The sequence below is a fragment of the Mugil cephalus genome, chromosome 9 (genome assembly GCF_022458985.1).
Source record: "Mugil cephalus isolate CIBA_MC_2020 chromosome 9, CIBA_Mcephalus_1.1, whole genome shotgun sequence".
Taxonomy (NCBI): Eukaryota; Metazoa; Chordata; class Actinopteri; order Mugiliformes; family Mugilidae; genus Mugil; species Mugil cephalus.
Window position 1 is genome coordinate 14,028,737 of NC_061778.1, and position 25,796 is coordinate 14,054,532.

General features: G+C 42.7%; 1 protein-coding gene across 3 annotated transcripts in view; it reads left to right on the top strand.

Moving 5' to 3' along the window:
• The window catches only part of limk1a (LIM domain kinase 1a), a 46,918-nt gene extending 21,999 nt beyond the window's left edge, over nt 1-24,919 (top strand). For 2 of the 3 annotated variants that reach the window (XM_047594263.1, XM_047594264.1), the window contains 14 exons: nt 316-454; nt 14,523-14,632; nt 15,820-16,035; nt 16,354-16,459; nt 16,886-17,097; nt 17,359-17,545; nt 17,772-17,858; nt 18,884-19,015; nt 19,135-19,194; nt 19,501-19,566; nt 19,884-20,052; nt 20,167-20,222; nt 20,956-21,113; nt 21,772-24,919. In XM_047594263.1, the coding sequence (XP_047450219.1) occupies nt 316-454; nt 14,523-14,632; nt 15,820-16,035; nt 16,354-16,459; nt 16,886-17,097; nt 17,359-17,545; nt 17,772-17,858; nt 18,884-19,015; nt 19,135-19,194; nt 19,501-19,566; nt 19,884-20,052; nt 20,167-20,222; nt 20,956-21,113; nt 21,772-21,940 (1,867 nt within the window). In that variant the 3' untranslated portion in view covers nt 21,941-24,919. Of the gene's footprint in view, nt 1-315; nt 455-9,018; nt 9,227-14,522; nt 14,633-15,819; nt 16,036-16,353; nt 16,460-16,885; nt 17,098-17,358; nt 17,546-17,771; nt 17,859-18,883; nt 19,016-19,134; nt 19,195-19,500; nt 19,567-19,883; nt 20,053-20,166; nt 20,223-20,955; nt 21,114-21,771 lie in introns of those variants that run through there. The other variant, XM_047594265.1, reaches the window with a different exon arrangement.
• Nucleotides 24,920-25,796: the final 877 nt, after the last annotated feature.

Consider the following 25,796-nt stretch of genomic DNA (forward strand, 5'->3'; position numbering starts at 1 on the left):
CTGATCACTCTTCAAGTTTCTGACTTTGTGTTGTGTGATTTAATTTTGTCCCGAGGGATCTTAGTGATGACTTGCTTTAAATTATCAATTTATTCAATATCAATTTGTTGAAAGGTACCGTGCAAATAAAAGCGCCTTACTCCGATTAAAATGAAAAATGAATTAAGTTTATGGAGTAATTAGACAGAGGTAATCATGTGCAAATTCTTTCCTTCTCCCCGGGTCTAATTTAGCCGTGTTTAATTGGATAATGACGTGATTTTAATCTTCCAATAATCTTTAATTTCTCTGTTTGTGTGTGTGCTCTCCTGTCAGGTGTTGTGAGTGCAGCGCCTCGCTGTCACACTGGTATTATGAAAAGGACGGACGGCTCTTCTGCAAGAAGGACTACTGGGCCAAATTTGGGGAGCTGTGCCATGGCTGCAATGACCCAATCACCACCGGCCTCATCATGGTAAGAGGATCTGTCAGCTCATCGCTCATCACCCCCCAACCCGGCTCTTTGTCTGCCGAAAAACCTCAAGTTACACCTCTGACACTCATAGCAAACAGATAATGCGCTCACCTGAGTCCATACATCCCGTAGAGTCGGTGTGTGCCAGCAGTGGTGGGTCCGTGCCAGACCTGTAACTGACCCTGATGCTGTCAGCTGCTTTGTCAGGTTGTCTTACGGACCACCAGCGAAAGTCAGATCTGTTGTTGTGATACAGGAGACGATCGTGTGCGCGGTAGATGTGGTCACAGCACCGCAAAGGAGGGAAAACAATAGACTCTCCTTCTCGTGATGAGTGTTGCTGCATTATAGAAAACACAAGTGGAAGGTAGTTCTCACTAGGCTCCAGTTTATTTTGTGCTGCAATTGAACTGGAGAGGGGCAGTCGAGGCTGAGTTCGTGCCGACTGGAGGGTTTACAGTTGTGTTTCTCACCCCGATCACCAGGTTATAAATCGTGCGTATTATTCCGAATAGTATCGTAGGTGATACAGAGGCTAACAATCCACCGAGCTAATGAGCAGGTAACCTCGTACAGGGAATGTGAAGGCCTTATGAAAGGGACGAGGCAATTAGGAATGTTAAGATTTCCATTCATTCATTCATTATCTGAAATGGCTGATCCTTAGAGGGCCGTAAGGGGGCCGGGGCCAATCTCAGCTGTCACTGGGGCGGTGTACGCCCTGGATTTATCTCTAGTCTATTACAGGGCTAACATAGAAGGACAGACAACCATTCACAGTCACATCCACACCTACACCTCTTTGGACTGTGGGAGGAAGCCAGAAAACACCTGAAAACACGTGAACTCCTCCCAGAGTAACAAACTGAGACTAATTTTTTGAAAGAGGTAATTGGACAATAAACATAAACATGAAAGCATGGATCCATCCTGTCTTGTATTAACTGTTCAGGCTGGTAGTTGTGGTGTATTGGCAGGGAGGGATTTTTTTCTTGGCACATTTTGGGTCCCCTAGTACCAGCTTAATACTGTTAAAGTGTGACCATAATCATCCTCTGGTAGCTTGTTCCAGCGCGATAACAAAGCACAATGTCACGAAGATAAAATCGTCTCAAACTGTTTTCTTGAACACGATAATGAGCTCACTGCGCTCAAATCACCTCCACGTTCGCCAGATTACAATCTGATAGAGCACCTTGGGACGTGAGGGAACAGGAGATTCGACAAATGTGCAGCAACAGCGTGATGATTTAAAGTCAACTTGTACCAAACTGTCTGAGGAACGTTTCCTTGTTGAATCTGTGTCACAAAGAATTAATTAAAAATGAAAGTATCCAACCTGGTACGAGTGAAGTGTACCTAATAATGTGGCCAGTTAGTGTAGTTCATAGTTAATATAATAGAATTCAAGTAACATAAAGAGCCTTGACACTTTTTTTTAACAGTCTGTTTCTCTGCCTCTGTTTCCTAAGGATAAGGACGTTTATTTGTGTGTATTTCTACGACGTAATTATGTTGACTCTAGGACTTTTGCATAAACTGACGGGTGTTTGGAAACCTGGTCTGTGTGTAAAGTTCGGCGCATAATCCCCCCTCTTCGCCATCGTTGGTACGTGCGACGTATGGCAGTTTTGGATAATCCTTATTGTGTTCACACGGTACGGTCGGGTTGTCTGCCTTTGGTGGCGGATGATAGGAAAATTGTGTCAGCTGGTTGTGGAAATATTTGAGGCTCGTCTTCTGGAAAACTGCTGCCTGTCTACTTTGCATGAAGGTTATGTCACAGGGAAATCATCCACACCAAACATTAGTTTGCATCATGTGGATGCATTTGAATTTTGGAATATGTTGTTGGAGGCGGTGAAAAATTGTAAAAGTGGAATTTCACTAGCAATATGCTCGTGCTGCTATAAGTTTAGACACAGTTTAGACACAGCCTCAGTACTGTTTAATTGCCTTTTAGCTACATTTTAAATTGTGCTAATAAATCAGAGGCCAGTGATTACAATATGCTTAATGGATGTGTTAATAAACTGCCTTTAAAACCACGAAAACCAGGTTATTGACTGAATCAATATCCGACGGTTGGTGGTCCTTTCATAGGGGATTTCATTCTCTGCACACAAAGTATCCGGTCTGACACATTGGCCTCCCGGTTGGAGGCATGTAATGGACACGATGAGCAGAAATCATCCATGACTAGCTCGGTTAGCCTCCAGACAGCTTGCCTTTTGCAGCACAATCTCGTTAATGAAACATGTAGGAGGGTCTAAAGTGAATTACAGAATGCTGCGTCCTTCTCCGTCTCTGGTTTATTGCTCTTCTTACGTTGCAAAGTCCCTGATTGACTGGCTCTGCAGGTGCACTTTAGAAAATTTGAGAACGCTCAGCTTCAATCCCCAAGACGGCCAAACCAAATGTACTACCGCACGGGCATTCAGACCAAGGTCAGCTAGCTGCGAACGTCTGCGCCACACCCAGAGAGAGGGAGACGTCTGCTCCGGCGAAGCACAGTCACCTGTGCCGGCTTATCAGAGAAACGCATTTTCTATTTTTAAAATAACACTGATACCGCCGCTCCTGAAAGGGCTGCCGTCACCGTCTGCGAAAACACTTGGAGCTCCGCGAGGCAGCGATGAGTCAGAATCTGCAGACAGAAATATGGACCTGAGGGTCGGCCAATCAGAAGCACTAAATCAGAAAGGGAGAGCTGTGTTTGCATTTCAGGGGATTACATCACTCCTGATACAGCGATGTCCGTCACACAGGCTGAGCCCAGCTCTTCTTTAATATCTTTGTTTGAAAATCTTTCTTGCTCGCACTTACACTTTTCTTCTAACTTGTTTATCTTCACTAAGGAGGTTACGTTGATTTTCATAGGATTGTGACACAGTTTGAGTAGTTTAGGTTAGTTTATTTGGATCCCCATTAGATTCCTGAACATTATATTTACTGATGATCGCACTCACATCATTTGTTTTCCTACTCTGTGTGTTCATAAACTAGTTCTGGCTGAATCTGGTGTAGGGCACATGCTGCGTAGCCTCGATGTTTTGCTGTGTTTCCTTCAAAGCACTTGTCGGATTAGCTTCCAGCGTATGAAACTCCTCCAGCTCAAACCTTTTGAAATTTGCAGCGGTGTGTTTGGTGTGTGCGCGCTAAATGTTTTATTTTTTTTTGTATTTTTCCCAAACTGACAATCCAACAAGCTTTGTGCGGCTATTGAAGTGTGCGCTGCAGAAAATGTAAGCAGGATGTGAACCTCTCTCTGGCTCTCTCTAGTAATTCCTCACACATTTATCAGTTTCACACTTTGGATGCTTTCAACGACTTTCGGCTTTCCTGATTTGTGCAAATGTATCCACGTTTATGAAATTCGTCACACAGGTGACGTGACGAGTTTCTGAAGCAAAACTACGACAGCGAAACAGCAACAAAGATGAGTTAAGCCGGATTTGATGAGAGGCGCTCGGTTGAATTTTATTTAATCTCTAACCGGAGTAATTTCTGTCAGGTTGAAGAAATATTTCAGCGTAAGTGTAGCCAGTGACGGCACTTTGACGTTTGTTCAGAGCAGGTGTTTACTGTCCTCAGACTGGAATTAGTCTGGAGCTTTTTTGATTTTTACGGGATGTTGTCAGATAAAAATATCTCCCCACTAGCTAGACATGTAGTCTATTAGGAGAAGAAGAAAATGTGTGACCTCATCAGCGCTCCTATTTTCAGTCATTGTATCAAATTAGATGAATGGTATCGTCAAGATTATGCATTTACTCTTTCATCCTTGTTGGATGACATATGTTACAAACTGGTTTAAGTAGTGTACGTCTCTCTGGTTTCTTTGTGTTCACTATCCAATAAAAGCTGAATTTCTTAGTTGTGTGTCTTTTATGTTGTTTGGTCAGTAACCACAGCTGCCCTGCGGATGGGGCTATTGTTCAGTTATCTCTTTAACTATCATATTGTCTCTGTGTTTGCACAGCGCGAGCAAGCAGGCGCGTTGATGTTTAGATGTAAACAGGTGTGTATCTGCAGCTTCAGCCTTGAGTAAACAGACCGAGCCAGAGGACGTCTCTCCGTTATTTACTGCCTCGGTTTAATCAGAGCGATTTATGTGCTGTACGCCGAGTTAACTGATGCAATTGAATTTCCTCTCCCGTCGTCCCTCATTCCCTATCCCAGTCCATCACATGGACCGCTGACAGATGAATCTTGAGCAGCGACATTGCCCCTCATTCGTTTTAGAGTCAGACAGTTTTTCTCCAAACACCTCAGGGCTGAAATACACCTGATGGGAGACGAGCCAGACATCGAACTTGGTCTCTTAGAGTGAGAGGCGATTAAATTCTTTACGGTTTGTCACTCTTTACTATTTTTCATCAGCCTGCTCTATGTATCATCAGCATCCTACTGTAGATTAATGATTGAGTAATTATGTTGATGAGGAAGCACTCACATGTGACAGTTATTTGATGTATGTACATTTTAGTTCTGTAGTGAGTGGTTGGGTGCTTAAAAAACATGAATAATGAATAGTGAGACTACTGGTACTTACAGTTGCTGAGGATTGTTATTTATTGTATGTTGTCATTCTGCAGAGGTAACGTCGGACGCCTCCCTGAATGTGTCATGTGCTAGATAAGAACCTCAACATCTAATATGAGTAAATATTTTGCACGGTGCTTCAAATTAGAGTTTCAAGTAGTTTAGTGTTTTAATAAATAAATAATCACAGAAACGCTTTGATAAGCACAGTCTGCACACATTAGGGCCGGTTTATGGTCAAATTTAACAAACAAATTCAATGCAAGACGACAACAGGAGCATCTCTGACGTCCTTTTCAAACTGTAGTAATGCTAACCACAGCAGTGTCGCTTTAAGTAAGACTGTAGTTGTACGTTTGTTTCTGAACCACATGAATACATGAATTAAATGAATCATACAGCCTTATCACAATTAATTCCGCAACAGCTGCTCTCCTTCATAAATCTGCTGACCAGTTAATGAAGTTATCACTCGTTTACATGCACGTTTACATGCATGTACGTTTACATGCACATGAAAAAAAACAATATATTGCCTTAACAGGACTTTAACTGGACAACTTAAGTGCATGTAAACACGTTACTCCGACTAAAATAGGAGTTCTCATTATCCGATTAAGACACCTAGATAATGTGATTGGAATTCACTTAATTGGACCACGGCTGGATAACGCGTGTGCGCATGCTCCACAACGACTGCGCTGGTGTGTGACACCGAAACAAAAACATCCAAGAAAGCCTGTCGCAAAAGAAGAAGATAAACAGAGTAGGTAGAAGAACGAGATTAAAAAAGCTGTAGTATTATCCATCTAGTTGTTGTTTGAAATGCCGGTCTGCAGGAACCACTCTTGTTTATTATATGACGAAAAAGGTCAACTGCAAAGGGGGCTGTATTAACGTGGTATTAACCCGCTGAAAAGACACATATCGCCACCTAGTGTGGAGGAGGAGGACATGTTCCCGTCAGTTATTCAGTTTTCTCCGCTGCATGTAAACTGGGACAAGAACCACATTCAGAAAGATGAATTTCAAGCATAGCTCGATTAAGCTGTGCATGTAAATACACTGAATGAATCAAATGTCTGTGACCCTTAGGGGGTTTGCGAAGTCACTGCAGGAGGGCCGCAAAATCTTTGGTTGAGTAGACATTTTTTATACATTTTTATACATTTTTTTAATTTTCCCCCACAATAGCACTGGCCGAGTTTCATATAGAACACATATAGTAGCTGGGGGTCCCTAATCTCTCCATCAGTTTGGGGGTCCTTGGCCCGAACTTGAACTTGAATACCCCTGCTTTAAGTCATTGTGTTGTCTCGGGTATCTGCTCAGTATGATCCTTAACTTTATTTATTTGAAAGGCTATTTGGTTGTGAATATCCTAGGGACTTTCTTTGTTTCAGTTTTCTCTTTTGGTTCCTGATTTTGCAAGACGTATTGTTGTAGTTGGAGATGAAATCTTAAGACATTTCTCTGAAACCACATGATATTCTGGAAGTTTTAGGGCGTTTCATGTTCCCCTATTAAAATGTGAGGTTACCTCATGTACTGTACCTCCTGCTGCTAATGTCAGTTTCAGTTTCAAGTAAGTGTTAATGAGGCATTTTTTCATATATATTTTAGCTCTTTTGGTTTGTGTGTTAAGCTGTGGCTTTAAGAGTGGGCCATATTGAGAAATTGAGATATTTTTTGGTTTGACTGAAATGGAAAGTCCCAGACCCACAGCGTGCTCTATCAACTCCCACTGGTATGATGCAGATTTGTGTTACGGGGAATCTTCCAGTTGTTTCTGTGAATGCCTGATGATTGTTTGGCCTCTAAGTGAAGACAAACACTTTTAATAAGTGTTGGGAAATTGTGAAAATGTTGTCGGTCCATCGATTTTACTGCCTCACAGATGTCAGGAGTCACACACAGAGGAGTGTCAAGCTGTTTGGGGACCCTGTGTTTTGCTCAAGGACACTTCAGCTAGAATGTTCTATTTTTATTTTTATTTTTCTGTCATAGGTCACAACCTGGCTAGTGACCTTCTGATATTCAGACACTTGCGTAGCATTTCCTCTTCCCTGTGTGGAAATAGTGACGAAAGAAGCATCCTTCTTGGCTAAAATCCCCCCTGTGGAGTCGCTGTGGGTTGCGTAGTTTCACTTCTCACCTGAATGTCAACTCAGTTTAACTCATCTTATTGTTAGTAAAGCATATTATTAGTACGGCAGGTATTTATTCTGCGATGCTCATTCTTCAGTGAGAAAGTTACAGATTCTTTTTTTTTCACTCCCGGTACACACGGAAAAAGCTTAAAGCTTTAAAGTCGGTGCACAGGTTGTCCATGAGTGACAATTCAGGGATGAGGATGAACCTGTAAACACAGGGAGGTAGAGAAGAGTCAACGAGTCAACAAACTATGTCTGCAATACTGCGTGCATTAGCATTCATGTCTCACAAGGCTGCAGAAACCAAACCACAGAGCGTAATGATTTGATTTGGAATGTTTCAAGCTGAAGATTGTGTCCAATCACGCTTTATACCCAACTACATGATGTGTACAAGGAATTTATCTCGGTCTTTGGAGCGTAACAACAATACTTACTTACTAAAGTAAAAAACAAATCTATAATGATGTATCTTATTGTCATTATTGTGAAGTGAGAAAACCTACTCTGCTTCTTTGGTGCATAATGGAAAACCAGAAATGCAGGAAGTTGCCGAACAACCGTTACTGATAAGGTCTGGAATCGTGTTTATGAGATGGGAATCTTTCTGGAGGTGTCATGACATGTCGGGACCAAAAGAGTTGAACGGCTAAATCAGCGGCACTTTCGCTTCAAAATAATCAACATATAGAGTTTGGAGTGGCATGTCTAGCTAATTAAACCTCATAATTGTGTATAACTTGTTCATTGACCCCTCCCCCGCGATGTTGCCCACTTTCTACTGCAGCTTATGTAGCGCAGTAACTTAATCATATTTCGCCTACAATCCGCCTCCTTCTGCAGTCTGTCTCCAACACTATATCATAAGAACCAGCAGCCAGTGAAGAGGGTGCATTTATCTGTCTATTATTATCTGCTCACTCCTCCAGCGGTGGCAGGGGTCGACTCTCAGCGCCAGGCAGGGCACGACTGGGACGCGTGAATTGTGACTCTTTGCAAGTAAAGAAAAACTAAAAAGAGTATAACAAGATTAAAACTACTGTGATGTGAGAAAGGAGGTTTACAGCCAATGTCTATTTTTGCTTATTTTATACTGTTTATAGAGTCTGCAGGCTCTGAAACAAGGAGTTAAATGGCCAAACAAGTCGTTCTGGTCACATAATACTATGGAAAAAATGGAAAATATGGGTGAAAACACCCATATTTCACACTGAATTGACCAACTTAAACCATTCTTAATGTTCCAGCTTCTAAAAAATAAAATAAATGCTCATTTTAAGTCGAATATTTTGCCTTTAGGTGACTTAACTGGATAAAACAAGCACGTGGTGGCAAATTTTATTATTTCCTGACTTAAAAAAAACCAACAGACACTGAAAACAATCATTAGTTTCTGTTCTAATCAGTTTATTTCATTGTGATTCATGGAAGAAAAGTACAAGTAAAACTCGCCGCACCAGTGAATCACTCGTGTGTTTGAAGCTGTTGTTAAATGCCTTTATTGTATCTAACTAAACTAAAAACAGCAGAATAAATCCACATTAACAAAGATCAGTCCCACTTGTAACCGTCACTCTGTTGGTTTCACTGGTGTCGAAATGCGATTGCAGGAACTGGGGTAACATTGGAGAAGTGGGGGGTGAGGAATTCACTGAAGACTCACCCCCCCCATGGTGCGGTGGGGGATGGAGGGGTGAGTGTGTGTGTTCGAAAACCACCGGCTGGCTGGCGGCTTTGCGTGACTGGGGCGGAGCCAAACAGGAAACGATGAGGTCATAGCAAAAGTCAGAGAGAAGAGGAAGGCAGGGTGGGAGGAGGGAAGGAGGGGCCGAGGAGTGACACTGATTCAGTGATGAGCTCAGCTGCAAAGGCGTGGGCTGCTCTCTCTCCCCGTCTCCCTCCCTCCCTGTCTCTGCCGGCTTTAGCCAGTGTTTTGTTGTGACAGCGGGGGAATCGCCTGCCTCAGTAGAATGAACTAGAACAGCGAGGAGAGACGCCGGCTCTCGCTGACATGGTGGGAGACTTGTTTTTCTGGAGCTTCTGCTGTCTCAGGCTGTGGAAAAGGGATAAGAAGGTGAGGCTGTTCGCTGCCGATGCTGCTGCTGATGCTGCTCTGGGCGTCTTAACGTGCGATATACACTATTCATGAGCCGGTGAGGAGTCGGGGAGGCAGGTCTCACGGGCTCAGATGGTTTTGCCGGTTGCTTCTGCAGAGTCTCTTTTGCATCTTGTTTCAAAGCTAAAGCATGATACTTTGTTATAGTGTGTCCCTTTAAACCGGATCACTGTGTCGCTGTGTAATTACAAAGCTGCTCCTCTTTTTATGTACGGTGCCCCAGATTTTTTTTTTTTTTTTTAATTTTTTTTCATGTCATGAAAAACTGATGAGCCATGACATGCTTACTATTTTTAGAGGGCTTTCTTCCTCCAACAAAAGTCTGATTCAGGATTGTAGCGCTTTTAGAGACGCCACGTTGTAAATGTTTCCTCGTTTTAGCTGAGCTGGATGTGAGACACGCACAGAGGAGGGAATGCATTGACAGTGTTTCTACAGGCCTGTGTATGTTGTGTTGCTGTTTGTGCCAGAAGGGGGTTTCCATTCACTGAGCGTCAATGTAGCCTACTGTCCTACGTCTCGGCCGCTCAGTCTAATTGTGTTTCTCTAAATGATGTCAACTGTAACTTGAAATTCTATGAGTGTTTTTGGGAAGCAGCGTTGCTCACTTCAACTTTTGACCTTATTCCCGCAGTCTCGATTGCACCTTTGTGCAACATCTTGATCAATCGTTTTGTGTATTTAAGCTTGAGGAATTCCCAAATATTTGGTATTTGACCCAGTTGTAGCCTCGTCTCTGTGGGGAGTATCAAGTACCAAATGCACGTGCTGCTTAAATTATTTCTTCAAAACGTCCGCATGAGGTCACTTTTTTTTTTTTTTTTCAAAACACGTGCTGATTCTGTGAGCTCACTCACATATGGACCGTGTTTTAGAGTTTAGCAAACGAAGGAGGCTTCAGAGGAAAGTTCATTACATCAATCGTGAGATTAAGCAGAGCCAGATCCCCCATCATTTAGTGAGGCCATTCAGAAGCACCCTCAGCAGTGTTGATATGAGGTCACTGTACCACGTTTAGCTGGAGTGGAGATAAGTCAGAAAGGTCGAGCTGGTGTTTATGGACATGGAGATGAAGGGCATCGGCTCATAATGAGTTTTCCCTACATGCAAACACGCATGATATAAATCCAGAGGAATAGTAGATGGTGTGGATGAGTCACTGATAATAAATGTTCTATGAAGCACAAGTGAATAAGCTAGCAAATAAAACATTTTTAGTTTCATGTTCCTCCTCCAATTTTCCTGTTTTTCCCACCATTTACTTGAAATTGCCGGACTGATAAAATTATGTGTCTTTTTCCCTGCTGACGCACACACCGATTACATTCTGTTTTGACGAACATAACCTGCAAGGAAAATGTGAAATGATGTGAGTAAGTTTGGAAAATGTCACGATTAAAATGTGAAACACGTTGAAATGTTACGGAGGCAAAGTAGGAACTAAATTATTCAGTTTGAAACAAAGTGCAAACAAAATGCTGAGCTGTTTTCACAATATTTATACAAACATTATTTAAAGGTTTAAAGTGTTTCTAGCTTGAGTCTTGCCCAAGCTAATTAATATGTCCAGGGTGTTATTAACCAGATCTCAGCTCAGGAAAAGTCAACGTGGCCAAGTTGTCAAGAAACTCTGACTTACTACCCACACGCTATTTAGCTGTTTAGTGTTACTGAGAGCATTAGACCGCCATAAATCCCCCAAAACGACTTACAAGGGCCCATTCACATTCCACGGCAAGTAAGGTCGCACTAATAAATCATTAAAAACAAATAAAGCCTAAGAGCCATGCTACATCAAGACAAGTGTCTCTTGCTGACTGTTGCCTGTTGGAGTTAATGAGGCAATGTTTGAGCTTGCTTTCTCCATAATTTTTACCGTCACAGTCCACAGGCTGCAGCTGGTTAGTTAGTCAGTGCTGAAGAAAACCTCAAATCTCTGGTAAAACTAAAAGAACAATGCATTCTACTGTTAAGATAGTGCTTGTGTATTAAAACCTTTCTTTCAGTTCATTCCTTTTGTATTGTGAAATAATAGACAACCTCATCTTAACAGTGCACTAGCTCATCTCACATACTTTGCCTAGTAATAACATTAAGTATTTACTGTGTGGAGATGTACTAAAGCTGGAGTTAAATAGGCTTTAACAGATTTTTTTTTTTTATGTAAAAATTATCACTTGCTAAATTTACACCCACTTACTGACGAGCGTGGTGTTAACTGTGTGCTAACTAGCGGAACGATAAAGCTAATGTTAGCTTGTTAATAAATGACTTGTCTTAAATCTAACCTAAAACCTGATTAATGATTTCCCACTTCACTGAAATACATTTCAACAAGTATTTATTTATATAGTATTTATTCAGTCTAGAGATAAGCAGCTGCTATATTTTTACACCTGTAACTGTCATTGCTAACATATCACCTGTTGAGAGTCTGAGATCAGACTTGACACTTGATTTATAATTGTATTGTAACTAGGAGGGTTAACATTTATAAAATTTAAAAATACACATTTTTAAGTACAAAATACTACTAATAACATCAAACAAAACAACTATATATATATTGGCATAATGTTGGCATTAGCGTTAGGTAGCTAGGTTAGCATGCATGTCCTTTTATTCTCTCCACACTCTCCGTATTTGTTAATAGTTTAATAGACTGTATTTATGGAGATAACTGAAACTAGCTCATTGCTAAGAAAGATTATAATCTGTTTTACAGAGTACATGTGATTAGAAAATTATTTTGTTGACCTCGTAGCAACTCAAACAGCAGAAGAATAAACACTGTATTGGTTTTAACAAGCAAAAACACAAGAGGAGAAATATTGTACTGTCTGTTTCTGTAAATATAGAACAACAAAAGATACAAAAGCCTTTTGATTAGCAAAGCGTCACTCAAGGCACACATTAGATTGATGAAGTCGAGATGAATATGTAACAGAGAGAACCTTCAAATTGACCCGGATGCTCTTGAACGCTGTGAACCCGGTTTCCTCAGCGAGACATGTGCACACAGTTTGATTTGTTGTCACTAGAAGAGGCCACAAGGCTACATGACAAGGCTACATGACCGGCTAACACACAGTCACACACTCACAACGTGACGATGAGCTAAGAAACAAACGGATGAGCAGCGGAACCGTTGGTGTGTGTAAACACATGTGACTCCTTTCTCGAGCCTTGTCTTTTTTTAAAAGCTGGTGGTCACGCGGTTGAAATGCATCAACTGATGTTTCTTTTCTCCAGTTTGTCTTTATATACACACTTGGAAGAGGAAGCATGTCCTAAATGTGAGGGCAGCAGCTGCCGCCTGTCAGATGTGGTTTTAAGGAGGGTGTGTGAATGTGTGTGTGAGGACTGCACGGCAAGCAGCAAATGGCCGACGCAACGTCAGGTCGTGTAGAGCCACACGCCCTTTTTCATCTCTGTCCAGCTGTCCTCTCTTCCAGTCTTCGCCATTTGTGGGGTTGCACACACACATACACACACAAAAAAAAAGCTTTCCAGAAACAAATCTACTTCCTCACTAATCGCTATAAATAAATTGTCACATTTCATTTTAAAATCACTAAATAATGTTACTACTTAAGCCCTTAAATTCACTATACTCATCTTGCTTTTGTACCTCCTGGTGTGTTGTGTTTATACCCGCTGTCTGTGTTACACAGTGGTTGTTTATGGCCCCCTTTTATGAGGACAAAAACAAATTAAGACGGTCAATAAGGCCAACAGCCGCCTCATTTCCTTAACCATTACAAAGCCATTACACTTCTGCTTTCTTCTCTGCTTTGTTCATTTTTTCTTTTTTGTCGGCAGGAGAGCCGATCTTTGCCGTTTCTCACTTCAAAAGCAGCGAGAGAAGGATTTAAAACACACAAATAAGTCCAGGTGTTCTAGTGTCAGAGCGGCATCTTTAGCTGGAAGGAGCTGAATTACAGAGAAAGCAGTTAATTAATAAGCGTCTGCAGCGTCGTCCTGGGTGCAGCTCGAGGCCCCGCGACATGTGTTTATCTGTTTGGGTGCGCTCGTGGTTTGACTGCTGCTCTCCCAGGACCCAGGAGGAGGGTGGAGCAGCAGACATATGGTTATAGACAAGCATTTTATTGATTCTTTGATCTTCGCGTTTTCTCCCCTTTTGTTGCAGTTTTCCCCTTTTTTTGTTGTGGTTCTGCTGCACACTCAGAAGTTGCGTGCGGAGCCTTGGTTCTGCTGTCACACTTTATGATTCAGGTTTGCATCCTTGAGTTCATATTTTAGTCGGATGAGACAAGCAAGTCATAAATTTTGTCTGAATCATAAAGGATATTCTAGGGTAGAAACTAATGTGTGCTAGTAGCTAGTGGAGATCATTTTTTATAGTTTATCAACTATTTGGCCTGCGAAATAGGAGAGGATCCAGAATACTTTTCATCTGACCGAGTTTTCTTTGTCCAGCGTGCCTCCATACAGCGCCCCTCCTTAGTCTTTTGCTATACCGCATTAGCATTGCAGATCATTGCAGTTGAGGCGTGCTGTCAAGGGGCCCACTCCTTCCAAAAAATTCTGCCACTCAGGGCAAAAAAAAAAAAAAAAAATGAAACCACAAGCCTCTGGGGAGCAAACAGCTCCGGTGGGCTCGACCTTAGGTGCTTAACATCTTTGCTCATGTTTAATCATGGTTCTCATTAAGTGTGCGAGTGTGCGGGTCCTTTGCATCGACGCACGCAAAATTACCTGAAGGAGTTAAAAGGGGTCGATAATAATATGCGGAGGTGGCAGCCGCTTAATCAATTGTTGTAGTCGATTGAGCCACAATAAGCGAGGACATGCTGCTTTAATGAGAGACGTTGAAAGAGTATCGAGACTTGATCTATTTTAGTATTTTACCTGCCTTTAGTTGTGAAGAGCCAGAGCCTCCAGGGGAGCATCATCCCAGATCTGCCAGGGCGAATTATCCGTCTTTTTTTTTTTGTTCCTTTGGCCATAACTTAATTCTCCCTCATGTTTGCAAAGCTGCCCAAAGCTCTGGGGGCGATCTGGCTGCAGCAAACTCGATCTCTGAGCTTGTAACTTGGCATTAGCCCCAGCGACCAGACCTCGCCCTACTTCCATGACCACTTCTTAAAGCCTCACGTTGCTTCTTGTTCCACACATATCAAAAAAAAAAAAAACCCCTGAATTCATTCCCTCAAGCGGGGCTTTCCAGATCAGACCTGTTTAACATCCCGTGCATCTGTTTATCATTTACATCTTTGTTCTTGTCTTACAGGTCGCAGGGGAACAGAAGTATCACCCAGAATGCTTCACCTGCCTGAACTGCAGGGCGTTCATCGGTGATGGAGACACGTACGCGCTGGTGGAGAGATCCAAACTCTACTGGTGAGCATTCAAGACACGAGTCTCAGCGGACGCTGGGTCTCGGCTAGTTTTTGGTAACTCGATCTACTCCCGCTAGCTAATCCGCCTGAAATCCTTTTGAAAAGATAAGTGCATAATTGTATGATGCGCCTAATCTGTGTATGATTAACGAAATGCTTTGGTTTGGTTTCAAAAGACTTTTATTGAACATTAAGAAAAAATTGTGTTGACAGCTGGCGGGGTAATTGTTGGAAATGCACAGATTTTTGACTTTATTAAGTTTAAATTTCGGTTAACTTCATATTTTGTCCCCGACATGCACGCGTTTCCCGGTAATGAACTCAGAGGAGACGTTTCGTAATATCAAATGAGCAGCAGTTACAGTTTGTTGTTTGCGTTCGGTTCTTTCTTCACTTCATGTGCTGGTTGTCCTTGACTTGGCGTAGCTGCGGGGTTGCGTTAGTGTGACTGTCATAAACCGCAGCCTTTAAACACAGAGGTTTGAATGTGAAGCGAGCCCCAGTGCACAGAGGCAGACAGAGAGCTGTGCAAATGTTTCCGGCCCTTCAGGATCTTATCTACCAGGCGCTGGCATCAGAGGGACGTCTGATTTAATCCTGCTGCATGACTCTGAGCCAAACCATTCAGACAACATCCATAAAAAAAAAACTGGATGCAACAGCAAGAATAATTAGTCCTTCAACAATTCTACACCGCTGAGTCAGTCTGGATGAACATGAGGAGACAGAACCTGGAGTACCCTGGAAGATGGTGTGTGGTAGACCATTATTGACTCACATGTTTCCAAGCCGTGTTGATTCAGACGACTCAGGAAAGCGGATCAGCTTCAGGATAAACAACACAGATGTGTGTTCTGGGTTAGTTTTGAATCAGCTCTCAGTTATTTCCTGAGTCATTGTTGAATTCCCAGCATGTGTTGTGGTGAAAAGTTGTTTTGTTTTTTAAGCCAAACTTATATAACACGTTTTTGACTAATAAAAGGTCACGCTGACCCTCGACTGTGCGGAACAATGGCTGCACAGTGTGGTCTTCAACCGAGCTGCAGCAACATCTCCGTCAGCAGCATGTGACGCCGTACAAACCGTTTTGATGGGAACTTTCTTATGATTGCACGGAAAGCTCACGCGGATTCCCATTTTCTGCTCTTTAATGCCTGTTTTTGTTTTCTTCTTCTTGTCCTTCTCCAGCGGTCACTGTTACTACCAGACCATTGTGACCCCGGTGTCGCTGCCGGACTCGCCATGCTCACGCATCCCTCACACCGTCACCCTTGTGTCCATCCCGGCCTCTGCCGAGGGAAACAACGGACGCCGAGGCCGAGGCTTCTCCGTGGCCATCGACCAGCCGCTGAGCCCGACCAACGGCTACAGCCCCGAACATGGACACACTGTCAGAGTCTCCCAGTGAGTCTGCGTGTTTGCATGTTTTTTTTATGGGCGTTAGCAGAAGAAGTGCTGCGACCTTAGGAGCCGTGATACGGTGAAGGGCAAAATATGAGGAAGGAGCGTTATGAATGGAGGACAGGGAGATAGATGAGATTCATTTAAAATGTATAATAGAGTGGAAGGAACAGGAAATGAGCCGGAATGTAAGTCACTGTTATTCAAATGAGATGTGGGCTTATTTGAACCCAGGTCAGAAGGGAAATGTTGAACGTGCGGGGAAAAAAGGCGTCTGGAAGTAATTAAATCTTTCTCTGGTTATTGTTCTTCTTCATTCAGAGTGGATGCAGAATGCATCAGCCCAGATGTGAAAAACTCCATTCATGTTGGAGACAGGATCCTGGAAATCAACGGGACGCCCATTCACAACGTCCCTCTGGACGAGGTGCTCGCCGCCATTCTTTAGCTCTTTGTTAATAAAAGATAAAGACAGGGGTCTTCAGGGTTTTTCAGGCCAAGGACCCCTTATCCTTTTGCTTTCTGAATTAAGCTATCCCTCATCCTTGAGATAGAAATTTAAAAATATATACATATAAAAAATCTAAGACCTATGGATTAAGATTTAATTTGTGTATTTATCTTCCTGTTACTGTAGAAAAGTGAAAAACGCTTGTTTGGAACCAGATGTGTTGGTGAACAAGATTAATACCCCCTGTCACCAACAATAAATATTAGTTTGTGGTTAATTACAGGACCTGAATCTGTATACAAACACTGGGCACTAAAAAGCATTTTCAACCACTGCTTAGGTGATTTTTTTAGAAAGGTTTCTGTTGTTCTAATTTCGTTCCGTCTGAACTCTCCTCTCCAGATCGACCTGCTGATCCAGGAGACGAGCCGTCTGCTGCAGCTCACCATCGAGCACGACCCTCACGGTCAGGGGCAGGAGGGGGGCGGCCCGGAGGCTGAAGAGCAGGTGCATGGCCCCCTGTCTACCCCTCTGTCCGAGGGCCCTAGCCTCGTCCTGCCCATCACCCAGCCCCCAAACCCCGACATCAGCCACCTAAGATCCCGCATCATCACGTAAGCAATAACAGACTTAGTCCTCTAGTGCAGTGTCCTCTTCTACTGCTTTCTACCAAATTAAATGTGAAACTGAATTAATCAATTTTATGGTCCGGCAACTGTTATTTTTAATGGATATCAGTAATTCTAACAACTTCATTTACACATATTATATTCTCTCGTGCCTTCCATGCATTAAATAAGTAGCTTCTGTAATTATCACCGTCTCAGTAAACGGTAACCAGATATTCTGCTCTACTCCTTTGCTCTCTCTCTCAGGCGGAGTTACAGCATCGATAAGTCACCAGGCTCCAGCAACGCGGCGTCTCCGATCTCCCAGCGGAAGGACATCAATCGATCAGAATCGCTCCGCGTCGTCTCAAATCCAACTCACCGCATCTTCCGGCCCTCAGACCTCATCCACGGAGAGGTGCTGGGGAAGGGCTGCTTCGGACAGGCCATCAAGGTAGGTCTGAATGCACAGAAACTAAGAGCTGCGTGTGAAACATGTGCAGCATGCGAAGTAGTCATACCTAAAGCGTCCAGGAGGTGGCAGCAGGGAGATCTTTAAGAGAAGTGCTCATAGAAATGAGGATGAATCTACGTGGTTTTCTCACAGTGACATGTAGATTGTGTGTCAGTTAAAATCTTCCACCTTGTTGCTCAGCTCTGTATATTTTTTTGTCGTTAAGGTGACTCACAAGGAGACAGGGGAGGTGATGGTGATGAAGGAGTTGATTCGTTTTGACGACGAGACACAGAAAACATTCCTCAAAGAGGTGAGTGGTCAGTTTCCTTCTCAGGAGCGTCAGATCATAGACTCGTCAGCAAAAGTCTGACACAGAAAGGCCTAAAAGTTGGTAAAGTGAGTTTGTCACAGGTTCTGACGGAGCTTTGCAGGTTGTGGTTAAAATGAGCAGCTTCTCTGTGGGAAAATGAGACACGAGCGAATGTAGGAGGAAGGAGGGAAGAAGTAAAATGCACAAAATCTCATCAGTAAAAAGGGAGTGCTGTTTTCAAAAAATGACAGAGGATGAGAACCTATTTTATCTCCCACACAAAGCTTCTGCTCTCCCCTGTCTTTCCAACACTTTGTAAAGATACCAGAGAATGACTCATACATATAAGTTCACTTATGAATTATTCTGTACGCTCCTGTTTGGCGTTCGTTACCATGAACTCACTCATCCAGTTAAAACACTTGAAATTAGATGTTCAATATTTGTTCCACTGCCGTTGTTTACATTTATTTTTTTATTATGTTGTGGCAGTTCTGGGCTTTTCCTTTGTAACTGGTGTAGAGTAAAAAAAAAAACAAAAAATATCAACCCCAATCAAGCAGAATAATTACTCCTGCTGGCTGTTTGTCTCACTTACAGTGAGTGTCCTGTAATCATGTTTGGTGCTCTGGTGCTGTTTGATTAGAAAAAATAATGCAGCAAACTTTTCAGACAATTGCTTGTGTAATACTTCTAATTTACAGCCCAACATTCAGGGAGGGAAATGATTTATTAAGTGTCAGTGGAGGTCATTAAATTAACATTTGCAACATAAAAAAATACAGGAAGCTTAAGAATAAATAGAAGACGTAAGTCAGTGTTAATGTGACACGTCACTGTTATTAATTTGTACAAATTAGCCAAAGTATCAGTGTTTATTTTTTATTTTTTACGCCTAGCACTCTAGTACCACAGAGTATCAGAGATGTGGCCATGGTTGAACAATAACAGATGTAATTTTAAACCGTTATAATAGTTTATTCCACAGAAGAGGTGACAGTGTGTCAATCTGTCTGTTCCGTTAGGTGAAAGTCATGCGTTGTCTGGATCACCCCAACGTGCTCAAGTTCATTGGAGTCCTCTACAAGGACAAGAGACTCAACTTCATCGCAGAGTACATAAAGGGAGGCACCTTGAGGGAAATCATCAAGAAAATGGTAAGAAAGGCGTTTACTGTCTCTTTTGTCTGATGGCAAAGTGGTGTCATTGTTGTTGCCTCAGGTGGGCGCGTTGCGAATAAAATAAAATGACATTTCTTTGTGATTTTTGCTTTCAGGACAGTAACTATCCCTGGAACCAGCGGGTCAGTTTCGCCAAGGACATAGCTGCTGGGATGGTGAGTTCAAAGACAGAAATCAGTGCGTAATTTAGAAGATGGTGCAATTCCTTGTGCTGTCTTTACGGCTGTCTCCCTCTAGTGGACGTGGGAGTGAGTAACAACACTTGTGCTTATGATGCGGCCGCATTTTTCAATCCAAAAGTCAGAAGTGTAAATTGCCGCCTAAGTTCCTGAAGGGTTACGACAGTGTTTCCCCCTGACGGGAGCACAGTGATGAATGTTGTTGGTGGCTGCAGCTACTTGAGCTGAACGGATGTACTTGACACCGTCTAAAAGCTTCTTTTGTATCTGTCTCTCGTTCAGACATACCTTCATTCCATGAACATAATCCACCGGGACCTCAACTCACACAACTGTCTCGTCAGAGAGGTAACGACTCGTCTTCCTGTATTCTTGTGCATGTGGTTTTTGTGGACATACCGTAGCACGTGAAGCATGTTTTCTTTAAGGATTAAACAGAGCACCTGTCATTTGTGGAGCCACTTTAGAGGTGGATGTAAGAGACTAAGCCTTCTGAAAACATCCTCCACACGAGTAACTCACAGAGATATTTATGTCCTGCAAAAACAAAATGTGAATTGTCCACACCGGTGCTATAAAGGAGATTAGCTCATCTTAGATATTCAACACTTTTAGTAATAGGCAGCACATTATAATAACATTTTATGACACAATTAATTTTTAAGGACAACACGGTGGTGGTGGCGGACTTCGGGCTTGCTCGCCTCATGGTGGACGACAAGCACGAGGAGAAGCTGACGCAGGGGAAGCTCCCCGGCCTGAAGAAGCCCGACCGCAGGAAGAGGTACACTGTGGTGGGAAACCCCTACTGGATGGCTCCTGAGATGATCCACGGTACGGTGCCGCGCGCTTTCACATGCTGTTTCTGCTCCTCGTAAATATTCACCACGTTTTACTGAACTCCTTCCATAAATTAACTAAATCTGTTTTTTTTTTTCTCCTCCACAGGGAAGAGCTATGATGAGAGAGTAGACATCTTTTCCTTCGGTATCATGCTCTGTGAGGTAAGAGACCCTCAACACTCGGGTATCTAGAGGGGATTTGTTGATTATTGCATCAAATTCCTTCCAAATGATTTCATTTTGGATGAACGTCTCAAAATTAGACTGTGTTTTTATATGTACTTAGTTTGCTTTACTCTCTCTTAAATCATCTAAATCCATTTAAAACCCTCTGGAGCCTAAGGTGTTCTGCAGTTTTATTGCTCACATACTTTGGCCCAACTCCACGTTTCTTCTTGGACTATATAGTACTAGGGTTTGATTTTTTTTTAAAAAATGGTGTGAGTTTGTCAAGCTTTCAAGTTTTTCTCGTAATAGATAAAATATCCATTTCGTTTTATGAGGGGACGTTCTCGCTCCTCCAAAATTCCTCGTGTCTCGGGGGGGAAATTTACTTTCCGACCGGCCGAGTGCGGCCCCACACCGTCGTAGGCTTTGGGCCTGGCCACACACCATCCACATAATTTAGGCTCAACGGTTTAGTTCAGTCACTCAGAAGCCCCAGAATACTATTCCTCCAGATGGACTCCATTACCCAGAGACTATTGCAGGGATTAGAGAGAGCAGAAAAGCAGAGTTGTCTTCATGTGGCTGGGGACGGGCGGGCGAGCGATAGTTGTGGTCTTTTGAAGCTTCAGTTTGAAGGGTTCACTGGCTTTTACTGAGGGTGGGGGCTAAGGGGGACTTGTGATACTCCCTTCTTACTCTCCCTCTCTCATTTTCTTAATCTCTCCAGATCATAGGCAGGGTGAACGCAGACCCAGACTACCTCCCCAGGGCGACGGACTTTGGACTGAACGTCTCTGGTTTCCTGGAGCACTACTGTCCCCCCGATTGTCCTCCCGCCTTCTTCCCCATGGCCGCTCTGTGTTGTGACCTTGATGCAGACAAACGGTCAGACATCTAACACGGAGTCAAAGTCAAATGTTTCCTCAAGGGACAGTTTACCCAACATAAAACAGTTTCTTTTAAAATCCCTCTCACAGTTTTGCATTTATTGGCTGTAGTTCAGTGTCTAAATATAACACAAATCCTCCACTAATATTTCATGATGCAGATAACTCATTAAACCCAGCTTGATACAATCTGGGTGGAAAGATTCTGTTTTGTGTAGAGGAGAAAGTTGGGTGAACTGTTCCTTTGATTACAAAATAAAATCTAAAAGATCATGTTCAGACCTGGTATTAATGTTCATCCTGGCTCATCCAGTCACGAATGGGCAACAAGTACGTGTGTGAACAGAACAAAGACCCACTGGAGACGTGTTTTAGATCCGATCACTCAGACCACATGTGGAAGTAATCTGTCCCTGTAGTACCCTGTGTACATACAGTGTGTTCTGGTCACATTGACAATTGGATTGGGGTAGTTTTACCTCATTCATTCACAGAAAACACACAGAGCTGCTCTTTTAAAGGGTCGCCATAAAAGGCACAAGCTCTGTAAGTGTTACCTATTCATCAGTAACACCAGGTCTAAACATGTCCAAAAAAAAACTTTCACAATACAAATAAATCAAAAATAATTCTCAATCTTCTCCCTTAAATCTTAGGCCTCCCTTCTCCAAACTGGAAGAGTGGCTTGAGAACCTGAAGATGCACTTGGAAATCGGCCTGCCTCTGATGTCTGAACTGGACCAGCTGCACAAGGCCTTCTGGGAGCACCACAGCGCGCCGCCCCCAGAGAACGGCCTGCACACCCACCCCGAGCAGCCCGAGTAGGGCCGAGCACGACGGGCGGGAGGTAGCGGGTTAAGTCCGGGTTAACCCCCCTACGAGGGCAGCGGCCGCCTGCGTCGGGTGGCGGAGGAGGCCGGAGGAGTTGTGAGGAACCACCCCCTCCACGTCTTGAGCGGGCGGAGGCTGGCTCAGGCTTAACGAGTAGACTCAGGGGGAAAAATGTGGATCTAAAAAAGCCACCTGTGCGACACGCGCGCACACATTCAAGGGACATTACGGTAGCTCCAGCTCTGCTGCACCTGAAGCTAAAGTGGAACACGCCATATGCAATCAGACCCAACTTTCCAATCATGTAGATTTAACATCACACCAGTCCAGAATACTTACTGTAGTGTGTATAGTCGAAAAACAAAAACGCATAAAGCAAACCTCCAGCAGAATCACTTAGGTCCTCTACAGAGTGCATTGTGCAGTATGTGTTTGTGAGTTTGATTTTGCTTTTGTTTTTGGATCCCAAGACCCGAACCTAACGACAAATGCAAAAGAATAGAGAGGCCAGTGTGTTGTTAAGGTTTAAATCCACTTGTACACATGAAACGAAACCTTTTTAAGCTTTAAACACTTCCCTGATGAGTGCATGACTGTAAATAACACTGTCAGGTCAGATCCCGGGTTCGTGATCGTGATCCCTCTGACCTCATCCCGTCACAAACCACTAATTATCGTACACGTGTCGCTGCCCCTCTCCACCAGTCATTGTGTAGCACTGAGTCGACGTCGAGGTACGCGTTTGGCCCAAATTCGGTACGCTGTCTCTCATTTTTAAGAGCGCATTTCATTCACATCCAGTTCCAGACCAGTGTACATAGCCGGCGGCGTTTGTAAATGTTTTAAATATTGTAAATGTACAGACATATTTTATATACGTATGCTACATTGCCATATTTTTTAATCGGCCGGCGAGTTGAGACGAAAGGGCGCAAAAGTCTGACTGCAGTTCAAAAAGGGCACAACAGAAAGTTTTATGTATTTTTTTCTCTGCATCATCACCACTGTGGGAGGTTGTGGGTTATTTCCCTCCATCCAAAAACAAACAAACAAAGAAAGAAACTCCACATTTGATTGGTTGTTTTGGAGCAGCCGTAGATGTGTGCTGGAGTAAACTTTATCATCGTACTGGATTATCTAATCGTTGATTTAAAGGGGTTAATCACCCCTTTTAGTCTATTACGACGAATTTTATGTGATATTTTGAGGGCAATCGATTAATGCTAACGATTCACTCTCGTCTCATGTACTGTACAGTAGTTCAGGTGAGGGAATAACGTCACCAGGTACTGCCTCATCACAGATGTCTGTCCACAAGAGGATCATCCACTGTTTGTTTACATGTAAATGCTAGCTGTAAATATCCCCCTATATACGTGTCTGTCCTGTCATCTCTCCATGTGCATCGCATACACGTCATGCGTACTCCTCAGAAATAATCTGTCAGATTTCTCTCTTCTTGCACCTTCTAACACAAGATTCCTGTCTCTGATTTTATTTTTATTTTTATTTTTGAAAATTTCCTGCTGTTGTTTCCACCAGCTGCATGATGTACTAGCTAGGTCTGCTCAGCTTCTACTCCGAGCTACTTGTGTCTCTAAATATCGTGGTTTTAAATAAGAAAACGAGGAAAGACAGAAAAGGTCGGGCTCGAAAATAGAAACGAGAGAAAGAAAAGAAAAAAAAACAAACACAGCATCTGCTTTTTTACCCACTGAACTCCTTTTGTATACATTTGAGTACTTTGATTTGCACTATATATTACCAAATGGCTGTTTGAAGCCATGTTTGTTGATTTCTTCTCTTGGGCTACTTGTGATAAGGAAATAAATAACGTCGGTTCAGGTTGATAAATGAATGCAAGACACTGATAGAGCCTTTCAACTGTAAAACTGTAAGAAAAAAAGGGGGGGTTTCTGGGAGATTCATCCTCTTGATAGAAAACTGGACCGTGAGAGGATTAGTCTCCGGTTATATTTTTGTGCACAGTTTAAATACAGCTTTGGCAGCAGCTTATCTGATCTCCCTGTAATCTCGTTTTTAAGTAAACTCATATATCCAAGGCAATATTGACAATATTTACAGTTTCAAGAGGAATACTATCATGTGAGAAAGTCTCTTGATCTTTGCTACCAAGAGGATGTGATGTCCCAGCTCTGCCTGCTGCCTACAGACTGGTCCTTTGTGAATGATGTCCTGTGTTGTTGTTTCTGACTGCTCGGTTTTTCACATGCGACGCCCACAGAGGCTGCGTCCACTGCTGATCCTTCTCATAAATAGAGCACTTAAACTGGCCTTCCTCACCTCCTCACCATACTCTTTTGGCTCAGGGCCGTGATTTTCCTCACAGTTCATTTGATTCAGCAGCCTGAACAGGAGACCCCGTAGCGCATGTTAAACTCGCGTCAGTACTCGTCACACAAATCAGGCTTCTCCAAGTCAAGCGCTCCCCCTCCCAGCTGATGTGTTCGTCCGCGGGCATGTACTGCACACGAGCGTTTCCTTTCTCCATTCCTGTCTGAGCCATGTCGAGCATGTTAGATGTGTCTGTGAGGACGTGTCGATGATCACTGAGAATGTTGCCGCAGCACTTCTTTGCAAAGGATCGTTACCTCTGAACAATGCTGTGCCTTTGTTGTAAGCTAGCCTTGCCAACGACTCGAAAAACTGATTTCCTTTTTGTATGGATCATAAGTGCAAGTCCGATTCAAGTGGAATGAATATTATCGCCGATACCATGTTGTATGAGATTTCATCTGGTTCTGTATCATATTTATATTTTCCAGATCTCCATTGTCGGTTTTGATATTTTAATATTTCTTTTTTTTGTCTTATTTAATTTTTTTTTTTACACAAGCTGTGAAAACAATTCTGCACTTTAATCCTGAACGTGAACATTTAGACTCTGAGGAGGCGACTGTTTGTTTTTCCTTTTGTCACAGCTAAAAATAAAACTGTTGCTCCTTAAACAAACCGGAGGCTCAAAGCGTTCTTTCAAGCTGAAAATGTTCCACTTTTGTCACCTGTGTTCACTCCATCAGTGAGATACCAAAGTACAGCAGCTCTAATAATGTGTAGTGCGTAATATCAGCTTCAATCCTTTACTTCACACTTGAAGATCAGCTTTATCGGCTGAGAGAATGTGGGGGCTACATTTTAAAATAGTGCTTCTTTCTGCTTGTGAAAAGTGTGTTCGTAGATCGACCAGTAGATGTCGCTATTTAGCTCTGCTGATTATTTTTATGATGAACTATAAACAGATGAGAATCTCAAACTATAATCAGAAAACATAAATACAGCTAGACTGTCCCTTTTGGCATTAGTGTGTCAGTAGAGGTTAAATTTTAGTTGATGCAGTTTCTTTAAATAACATAGATAGCATTACATCGTATTCTGATTGTGCTGAATCTCCACGGCATTTGCTGGTTTGTTTGCTTTTTATATTTTATGCAGCAACCAAACATAGAGTGAGTATAAATGGCTGTTAAGATTTGCGCAGTTCTGTGTTCATTTTCAGTTTTTTATTGATTCACTAGTTTTCATATATACTTTATAGGACTTAAGTACAAAAATAGATGCGCCAACTATAAAACTATAATGCACCAACTGTGGCTGTACATTCCGTTCATAACATACACTATGCATACTTCTTTAATTGTGTACACATTGTCCTGTAAGACCTGGCTTAAGCTCTCATACTGCCATTTCGGTACATAAGTGCACTATCTATAAATAATATATTCTTTACACTTCTGGTGAGATGCTAGCTGTCACTGGTTCTCTGCACGAGAATAATAAAGTGGAATCTAATATGTATTGAAGCAATTATTACCTTTCTGGCATTTCTGAA